At 40.7% G+C, this 10,490-nt stretch overlaps 1 protein-coding gene across 2 annotated transcripts in view; it reads left to right on the plus strand.

The window, feature by feature from the left end:
• slit1a (slit homolog 1a (Drosophila)) overlaps positions 1-10,490 on the plus strand; it is a 92,763-nt gene that overhangs the window by 45,430 nt on the left and 36,843 nt on the right. For both annotated transcript variants that reach the window (XM_014022040.1, XM_014021966.1), the window contains exons 5-8: positions 5,181-5,252; positions 5,862-5,933; positions 6,914-6,985; positions 7,715-7,878. In XM_014022040.1, the coding sequence (XP_013877494.1) occupies positions 5,181-5,252; positions 5,862-5,933; positions 6,914-6,985; positions 7,715-7,878 (380 nt within the window). The remainder of the gene's footprint in view (positions 1-5,180; positions 5,253-5,861; positions 5,934-6,913; positions 6,986-7,714; positions 7,879-10,490) is intronic.

The raw sequence follows: 10,490 nt of genomic DNA on the forward strand, positions 1-10,490 counted from the left end.
AAAGTGTGTCGACAGGTGAGAAAGAGTGAAAGGAGACACAGCTGGGAGGCACTTCCATCATTTCTATCATTTATTTCAGAGAGGAAGCGAGAGAAAAGTGAAGGTGTTGATAGAATCGGATTATAAAGGTGGCAGCATGAAGGTAAGGTGGGAAGCATGGATACTCTTGGCTGCACACAGAAGAAACATGCTGTCGCTCTCTGTGGGCCACACAGACACACACACACACATGCAAGCTTGTGCTTTGGCAAGAGCCCAAACACCCTATGGCTGCAATCTATTCCCCATTTCACCCTGTTCTCTTTTTTGTTATCCCCTACTTTAACACTRCTTTTTAATCTGCCTGTACCAGTGACTTTGTCTTTTAACTCGACCAAAACTATGTCTCATATCTATATATAAGTTCTGAATCTTAGCAACAGCCAGTTATTCTTTCTTTCTTATTTGGTCTTAAAGTTCTTAAAGCCAGAGCTTTATCACATGAATCAACCGTATTTGTTTTTGCACCTTCACTGCTTTTCCTTTTTTGCATTAGTTCTCTCTGAGTGGGTTGCACAAGCTGTAGCTTCTCCAGTGACARAAAGGCACCACGTTTTACCAAGTCTGACCGAACTCCTAAAAAACACTTTTTTTTATATTTCTTTACACTCTCCTGTCAGCTGCTGTCACATCACTGAGAAACTAGGTCTTTTTTAAGAGCTCGAGTCCAGTGTACTTTAGCCACACCAACTTGTAGAAACTCATAGAAATTAGATGTGTAACATTTCTTGCTGATGTAAATTCTCAATTTATTTCCACAGATCTGTGTCCTCTTTCATTAAGTGCGTTTACGGTATAGAAAAGATCAAAGAAGCATTTCATCTTTTTCCATAAAAATAAGTTGCTCATCATCACTCAGTGCATGGTTCTCCAAATTTTCCATTTATTCTTYAATYAGTGTTTTTAACRTCTAATCWTAAGTTTTCCTCTAGGAAAGACTTTATTTTCTTCTTTTGACACAAACTTCTAATTGTGCCTGTTTGGTTTGTTTATGTGGGTGTGTTGTTATGTTGTTCTCAATAGTCATTTGTTGGATCATTTCCAGTTCTCGCTCCAAAGACGCACACTATGCTAATGTGGCTGTTTATGTGTGTGACTACTTGTAAGCTTTTACTGTGCAGGGAGGAAGAAGGTAGTTAGCATTTAGTAGCAGCACACTGCCATTCTTTTAACAGCTCTCACACACCTCATTACCTCTCCTAATGAGTAAGTAATCAGACACATTCCACCTCTGTATTTCTATCTTTTCTCCCTCTTTAAATGCGAGAATAAAATTTAGAAGAGTTGGGAGTATTTGGCTAAAATAAACAGTTTCTTATCGTGCAATCAATTCAAGAAATCAGGAAAACAAACTTTTTGCTTGGGTAGTAAATGGACTGCATTTTATAGCACTTTTTAAAACTGTGCTGAGCACTACAAGCTACATTCACATATTTATTCTGAGCTTTAAAGCAGGTTTAAATGTTTTCTTGGCTTTACTGTATGTGGATTTCTGTACAAGTACAGTCTGCAACAGAGTGATGCAATAAGAGTGAAATGCTGTGTAAGCAGCAGACGCCGTTTCTGCTGCTCTGAATGGGGTGTCTTGACTTTTTAAAATGTTTTTATATAACACTGTCAGACATTTCAGGCTGTTGTTTCTCTTCAAACTGAAGCTCTCCTTGAGCTCATGCAAATCAGCCYCGGTTCACCTTCAGAACAGTAAAAACAAAAGCACCAGTCTACATCACTAGTACAAGTTAGTTCACAAGAGGAATGACAAGGACGAAGAACGTAAACAGCAGCGGGTGGCACTGAATCAAAAAATTTAAAAAAAACATTCACGCTTTCACAGTCTGCAAGTTGTTAAAAATGCAAGTTTATAAATCACTGCCACCTTCACAGAAATTAAAACTAAACAATGAACACAAACTGCCATTCTAATGCTTTTAAACTACCTTTTTTTTGTTACTGTGGTTGACTGGTGCCAATAGATATCATTATGCCACCAAAGTAGGCGTTTGTTTGTAGGATATTTGTTTGGAGTATTTTTGCTCGAAGTCTGATAAAGATCAGTGGTTAATGACGGGAATCAGACAGGAGCCAGACATTACCTTCAGCTAATCTGCAGAGCAGGCGCCTTGAGCTATGTCTGATAGCGCTGCTAATTATTCCCACTAATGTAGAGATCCTTGTAAACAGCGGCTTAGTTCGTTGTCAAACTACTTTACACTAATTAAATAAYAATATTGTTTAGTCTTCCATAAGGGAGAGTTGAAAAAAGCTTGAAGTGTAGTTCATACAGAGAGGACACACCTGAAAACATATGTTTCCTCATCATTAAGGCAACAATGTGAATGAACTGTGAGCAGAAAAGCCAGGCTACGTTAATAAACTGCCCTCTTGCAAGGGATGTGGTTCAAGAAATGCAAACCAGGTCTAGTCCGTGTGAGGAGTGACGTAGCCGCTCACTTTTTTCWTTCGGGCGATGGCTCACACACCTGTAATCGTAAAAGTCTGGAGGGAACATCATTACAGAGCTGCCTGAGCGGTTTGGAGGCCTGGGCTGGGATTCAGCGTTGTTAGTGAGGGAGTCTGGAGCTGGTGAGCGCTACGAGGCATCGATAGTCACGGCGTATTTTCCACCCACTGAACAGAGCCGCGCAAGAGGTGGGACATCTGGAGGTGATGACCTCTGCTCCTTCTGAGGCTAAACTTCATCTGCTCCTGTGGTATTTCACAATCCGAGTTCCCCGAGGTTAGCTATAGTCTAAAGCAATGAGCAGACTCACATTCTGAGTCGGCGCTCACCGGCCAGAAATTCGACAGCAAGATGATTTTTCGCAAGAAACATTTTTTCTGGTATTACTCACCATTCAGTGCTTTCGAACTTACCATCCTGGGCTTTCCGCACAAGTGATGCATTATTGTGGTATTTGCTGAAGGACTGGAACATTAGATTTACAGTCAGAATTTAGTTTTAGAGACCATAGTGGCCAGCGTGCCTGTTTGTGGTGAGCGTCCTCATATAAACGTGTCTGTTTTTGCAGGGATAAGGGCTTCGCTCAAAATCAGCTTTCTAACTAATTTGTAATGTCAAACATGTTGAAGCCAAAACAGTTGGGTTTCAGCTTAGAAAATAACAGTAAGGGGCAACCACAGACTATGTAAAATATAGCGTGATGGTCTCCCACAGAAATGTTCTGTTTGCCATTTTGAGAATGTGTAAATGCAGAAATGTTGCATTGCTAAATTTAATTTTGCTCTGGCTCCCATCGGAGTCGAACCCATCAATAATTTTTAAAGACATAGAGCAGGCTGTGGAGTCCAGACCAAGACTGCTGTGATTTTTCTGTTAGATTTGATAGAGACGAGACTGCAGAAGGAAAAAGACGTTATATGTGAAYGCAAAATAGGCAGATCTAATATCAACCATTAGTGTATTAATGACTTTTTTGTTCTTTTTTTCTGGTAAAGCTTTGTTTCAGACAGACTTACATTTTTAAAGTGACCTGGGTACCAAATTCAATCAACCATCACCATAAATGGGAGTGTATAGAACACTCCAGCCAATCCCATTAGAGCGTGCTAACAGGATTATGGGGGTTTTAGCGTGAGGATTCCACCCTAGAGCTTTCATTTTACTACTTACACACAGCATTGTATTCATATCAGAGCCTTCTGAATCCAGCTTCTCATTCTGGTGTCTCCTCTTCCCTCCGTTTTATGTCCTTTCGCATTCAAGCGGTGTTAAAATGTCTTTTTGTAATCCACAAATGACCAAAGAGTAAAAAGACTTTCTCCTAAATGTCTGGCTGGAGATTGAGATGTCATTAAAAATGTGTCTCCACTGCAGACGTTTGGCATCTTAATACAGATGTTTTCTTTTGTTGTTTTTTTGAAAAAAAAAAAAACTTTAGAAGGTGAGAAGGCCAGTAAAGTCATTAGATTTCAGGGTTAGATAGACCAAACATCTTCCTCTAACTTGGAGCCACATCATTAGACGGCATCATTAAAGCCGGATGCTTCAGACAGAATCAGCTTTCAACTTTCAGACTGTTTAGACAAAAGAACAACAAATGAGACCAAAAGCAGTTTTGAATCGTGCGCCTGCCAGTGAGGAAACATGAACCGTTTTGATGTTTGGCATATGATTTAGCAAAATTTGGCAGTCCAGGAGGATTGATAGTTTATTGTCAGATAATTGCCTAAACTGCCTGCAGTGTAGCCCTAAATCTAAAAATAAATAAATAAATAAATAAATGAAAAATCAAATCTGCTAAAGAAAAATAACTCAAATTCTTCAAATGATCAATTAAAAAAAAGTTACCAGAGGGAGTGTGTTCTTTTTTAAACCCAGGCCGTGGATGCACAAGYTTCATTTACACAACTGTTATAACCGTCATGTATGTTTATACAATTTAAGGCAGAAGAATTCCTTTTTGATTTGATTCCACAAAAGACTCATTGCCATTTCAATGCACTCCATCTTTTTTTTGGAGCCGGATTGTAAACATGGAGCACGGCCAAACAGACTTTCAACATACAGTAATTGCAACATTTTATCCCATGAAATCAAACACATTCCAGTTTCAGTTGTGGTATAATTGTGGTTCTTTTAACTTGTGCTGTACCATAAATACACAACCTTTCACTTATTAGATACATTTCACAACTTCTCTATTTTGGCGTGTTGCTTTTAGCTATTTTTCATTCCATTAAAACAATGTTGGACTGGAGACGTTAGCTGTTGTAAGCACTGAGATAGCATCAGAAAAGTAAAATTCATCAGAGTGATATTCATAATGGTTGTTTTTTTTAAAGTTTAATAAATTTTGGGGTCTTTGTGGGTGACCACAAGTCTGATTACAGCTGTGCAAGCTGCAGAAAAATCTCTGACATCTTTGAGTCAGTGTCTTTATCTGTGTGCGTGACAGACTAAAGACTTGTCTAATTAAAATTATAACTTCCTGTCTTTCACTCACTCTCGTCTTTGCTTTTTTTAAACACCTAATTATTTAGGTGTCAAGCACCATACAGACACTATCTAATATAAAAAAGTTTGTCTTGAATTAACCTGTATTCCTTGACGATAATTRTTTTTGTAAAACCACACAAACCACAGATTTTGTTGTAACTCATGCCTCCTTCTGTCTCTGCAGAGATCTGAGCGAGAACCTCATCCAGTCCATCCCCAGGAAGGCGTTCAGAGGAGCCACGGACATCAAAAATCTGTGAGGACCAAACTCTGTAGTCGTTTGATGAAGTTTAACATCAGATTTTGGAAATTATTCACAACAAAACAAATAAAAAAATTGATAAGATTGTTTAGTAACTAATTGTTAAATTGTCCTGCATGCATTAGAAGTTGTGTTTTGGCTTTAGTGGTATTACATTCTGATGGATCTGGCAGTTCTACTATCTTAAATGAACATTACCTTTTCTCAGTCAGTTTGATTCCAGCAGTTAAACATTTGATCTTATCGTGTAAAAAGAATTCGTGAGAATAAAACATTTTGCTCACGTCGGTGTGAAAGCATGTTTAGCGGAGCTACTTATTAAGTACACTAAGTACTTTTCAGCTCCCCAAAGACAGCTTACAGAACAGGCTTTACATTTTCAACGAGGCTCACGCACGCTTACCTAGATTTATGACTCCTATCGATGCAGATGGAAAATAACTTAAGTCCACTTTTGCTGCTCTCGGGATTACATGAGCTGAGAAAAGTAAACCTGTATTGATTAACTATAGTCCATTAGTGTACGGCTTACTGTATCAATGATTACAACTGCTCTGCAGGGACTGAGCCATTGTCTTTGTGTGCCTTTTGTGTGATTCGCAGCCAGCTGGACAAAAACCACATCAGCTGCATCGAGGATGGGGCCTTCAGAGCTTTGAGAGGCCTGGAAGTCCTGTAAGTATCGGAACTGAAGCTATTTGTCCACTTCAAAGTTTCATTAAGGCTCTTAGTTAAATGAAGACATCGCTGTGGTTTGGTAATAACCATATGGAACAAGGATTGCATGTCATACATAACTCTAAGGGTCTCATGAGGTCGGCCGGCAGCATGAAGACCAAGCTCCATTAAGTCGCAGCTGACAGCAGGGTTCCACTCCATCACATTAACGCCCACCCCACCCACTACTCCACCTTCATCCAGCCTTCGGCATACCATCTGATGAGGAGGCTCTTCTGATAATCTCGCTCAAAAATCAGAGCAAGTGTTAGCTTTCCACACTGGAGCCTGTGATATGCTGTTTTTGAACATCTAGGTAATCATATCTTTTCAAAAAGACATAATTGTGGAGGCCTCCATCTGAAACAATAGTGAAAGGTGTGTTGGGAGGAGGAGGGGGGGACAAAAGCACTTTGACAGACTTGTTATTTTGATGTTGAAAGACGGCTTTGTAGGACTTAAAAGGTGGTGAAAGAATAAAAAAAAATATGCGAGTTGCTTTCATGGCGTGGATTAATGAATGTAGTGATAGGGTTCTGATAATGGTGTAAAAGGGCAGAGGGGGTTGTTTAGATGTGTGTAGGGGGARGAAGACAGCTTGTGTTGACAGGAGGAGCAGGTTGAAAAATGGTGAGAGGTTATTAGGCTGATTGAAATGACCTGATTTTTCCTTCCGCAGCTGATGCCCCGGGTTCGATGAAAGCGTGTGTGTGTGTGTGTGTTTTATGTTTCTAGCGCAAGTAGCTGGTGATGTGTTCACGTGTGTATTTGCATGCATGGCATGTGTGTGTGCGTGGGAGGTGCGAGGGCTCCCCATCTGTGTGAAATGAGGTGGTGCGTTCCCAGTGGGCCACAACGAGAGATGGATTTAAAGACAGAATGGAGAAGCCTGGCCTAAACAACTGCACTGACAACATGAAGGTTTTGTCTTTTCACAGAACGCTGAACAACAACAACATCAGCAGCATCCCCGTCTCCAGCTTCAACCACATGCCCAAGCTCCGAACTTTGTAAGTCACGCGTTTCTTTCTTCAAACGTCTTCTTTACGGGGGAATGGTTTAAAATAAATACATTGCAAATGTACCTCAGTGGGAGCTGACAGCTTCTGTCATTCCAAGCGCTTCCTGCATGGCAGCCAGAATCACCGCAGAACAACACAGAAATGTCTTTAGCGAATCCAGGAACCGTTGTGTCAGCCGTGGAAGGACAAAAACGAGCCCAGATAGATGCAAATAACCCCAGAAGCTCATCGTGTATCCTGGCTGCCAAAACTGAAATTAGGCACAAATTAAAACAATCATGCTTGCTAAAAGGCTCTGTTCCATGGCTCCGCTGGCCGTGTGGTGACGTTTTGGGTTTTTTTCGCTCCCCGTGGGGTTACATTATAGAGCTTCTCTGTTTGTGTGAACACTACGTGTCTGTGCACGTGGGTTTGCAAGTTAGCCTACATACACCAGACGTCCACCACACAGCAGGGAGAGCTATTCTGGACAGGCACGGCTCTGCGGGAAAACTGTGTTTGGAGGACTGGATTTAGAAATGTGTTCCTTTTTAGAATGTGCCTTTTACAATTGTCCGTGTAGCATGTCATTTGGTGTGTTTTGCCACAAGGATTGGACACGATGACTTGTGGGAAAGGACAAACACTTCTTTATGCTATTTTCATCTTGTGCTGGTGATAGCAAAATAGGAGCTCTTCAATAAATAAATCTATTTATTTTTTTCTCTCACTTTCCAGCCGTCTCCACTCCAACAATTTGAACTGTGACTGTCACCTGGCCTGGCTGGCTCAGTGGCTCAGACAGAGGCCCACAATTGGTCTTTTCACCCAATGTACCAGCCCTCCCGAGCTCAGAGGACTTAATGTGGCCGAGGTCCAGAAACATGAATTCAGCTGCTCAGGTAAGAGCTGAACCCTGTTACATTTCATGGTTTGGATTTTGTAATGTGTGCTGTTAATTTAGGGTTAAAGGGGCAATATCATGTAAAATCAATTTTTTAGAGTTTTATATCATGTTATAATGTTATACTCTCATAAAAAACATGCCCAAAGCCTTGCTTTGACCCATCCATGCATGTTTGAGAAATCCTGCAGCGTTTTTAGGCAGCCATGCTGAGAAGCAAAACAACAGGTGGGGACCAGAAATGYCCCTGGGACGTGTCTTTAAGCCGAACTTCCTCATGGCAGAGCGCACCCCCTCCCCACACACCCCACCCATGACTTCTGCAGGCTCTCGGGTGAAAGTGAAAGTGAAACTTAAACTGTCTGCTGAGCTCTCAACATTAGTTGTCACTCAGTGAAGCTCTTTTCAGATTAAAAATACCTTTGAGGAAATGTATTTTCAGATGCCAAGTAAACTGTATCATGGCAGACCCCCCCTTCCCCCCACGAGCCGAAATGGGTGAGACAGAAGCAGAAGGTGGTTCTTAAAGAGACAGAGGCCAATTTCAAGGCGTTTAGAAGAGGAAGTGATGAGAAGATGAGTTTATTTTCTATTTAAACATAAAACAGCGTTTTAATAACAACTAAAAGTGACAAAGATACTTTATTATGGTATAGTATTTAAATGTATGCCTGAGAAACACAYAATATTGGCCCTTTAAAACAAATTAGTTTCACATTTTCTCTTATTGTTTCTTCAAATGACTCATTATTGAAAAAAGTCAGTCCAACATGATCAACTACTTCTTATTGTTTTATCAGTGTGAGTGTGTTCACCTGGCAGCCACCTGTCTACTGCTCAGCCCCGGGGTGGCCTCATGGCTCGTTCTTGGTTGTTGCTTTTGTTTCTCACCGAGCTGGCAGTGATATTTGGCAAATGCCCACACAGCTGGAGCCCAGACTGCCCTCAGTCTCAGCAAGACTCCCCCCTCTCTCTCCTTGGCTGATTGTTTATTTCCATTCACGAGGATTATTAGGATAATCTTTTTTTGTGTGTGTTTTATGTGGCTTTAGGACGACGTTTCTCTCTCGCAGTGCATGTAGAGGAGAGCGTGTGCACGTGGGAGGGTCACGGTGTGTGTTTGGGTTATCGTATCTGAACAATGGATAAAAAACAGCATGAGAACCTCCTCCCCACACAAGGCCATCCCACTCATAACACCAGCTGCAAGGGGTGTTTGTGTCTGCATTTGGGTGTGTTTTCAGGTCTCTGTGTGTCTCTCTTCTCTCTCTCTCTCTCTCTCTCTCTCCCTATGGGTTGTGATTTTTACGCAGTCATACACCGTGACAGCACAGATCATTAACTATTCATCGTCCAGGGAGAGAGACTCAAAGCGTGGGAGTGTAACCATTCCAGATAGAAAAGTTGGCGCAGACAAAAGTTGGTTTTGAAAGATACAGAAATTTATGCTTTTGTCTTCTTAACAACTGTAGCTCATTCTCTGAAATCTGAACTTATAAAACGGGTTTGACTTAACAGTTTCCAGCATTAAGCTGCTGACTCARGTGAGGTTCTTGACTTGTATTGTTTTATCATTGAAGTAAAAGTGATGTAGAATAACAGATTTAAAGTGATCAACATAAAACAGCAGAAAAAATAACACTTGTTGCTGTGTATAATTTCTACATGTGCAATTTTATGCATCCATGCAAACAAAACCAAACACATACTGTTTTTATTTATTTGCACTCTAGAGAATATGTGACCAGAAGTTGAACTATTTGTGAAGAACTCATTAGAGGCTGACTCTTTGGCAAACTCACATATATTTTTTTTTTCTAATCTCTTTTTAAAATGAGTACAAACAGTATTTGTTTGTGCATGTTACGTTGGAGTTGTCACCAGACAAGGCCACCTGTGGGGGATTTGGGGCAGGGTGGGGCTGTGTTAGAAAAGAGGATGTTGATGAAGAAGAGAGTTGCTGTTGAATTAGGTGGGAAAGGGGAACAAAGGGTGCACCGGAAAAATTTGTCTGAGTAAAAAAACAAAAAAGATAAATCCTTCCTCGGTCTCAGCAATATGACATACTGTCTTTTCCTCTTCTTAGTTAGATTATTATTATTATTATTATTATTATTATTATTATTATTATTATGACCCCCGAACGTGAAGTGTAAGTGGGAGTCATATTGTTTTTGTGCTGGGGTTTTTTTTCAGTGATTTTTGGTCGTAAAAATCTGGTCGTAGCACAAAAACAGCTGCACCGGTCAACATGAAACTTGGCAGGTCTGTAGATGAATCTGACCTACACTGCGCCAGCCAACGGTTTTAAGATAGACCTCATATTTGAGGAGAGGGCTCCATCCAAAGAGGGGGTGTCTGGACATGCAAAAATGCTTATAACTCGGAAACTACACAAGAGCTTCAGATTTCTTTTGTTGTTTAGCTCTGATGAAGCTCTATCCATCAGGCCCACCAATCAGTGCCCCCAGCCCCGGACCCCCAATTTATCTGAAAAAGTGGTATCTGGACATACAAAAATGGTTATAGCTATATAAAAAAACTATCAAACTTAGGAGCTTCTGATTTCCTTCGGTTGTTTAGCTCTGATGAGGGGCTATCCATCAGGTC

Source organism: Austrofundulus limnaeus, unplaced genomic scaffold, assembly GCF_001266775.1.
Source record: "Austrofundulus limnaeus strain Quisiro unplaced genomic scaffold, Austrofundulus_limnaeus-1.0 Scaffold0, whole genome shotgun sequence".
In the NCBI taxonomy this organism is placed as follows: domain Eukaryota; kingdom Metazoa; phylum Chordata; class Actinopteri; order Cyprinodontiformes; family Rivulidae; genus Austrofundulus; species Austrofundulus limnaeus.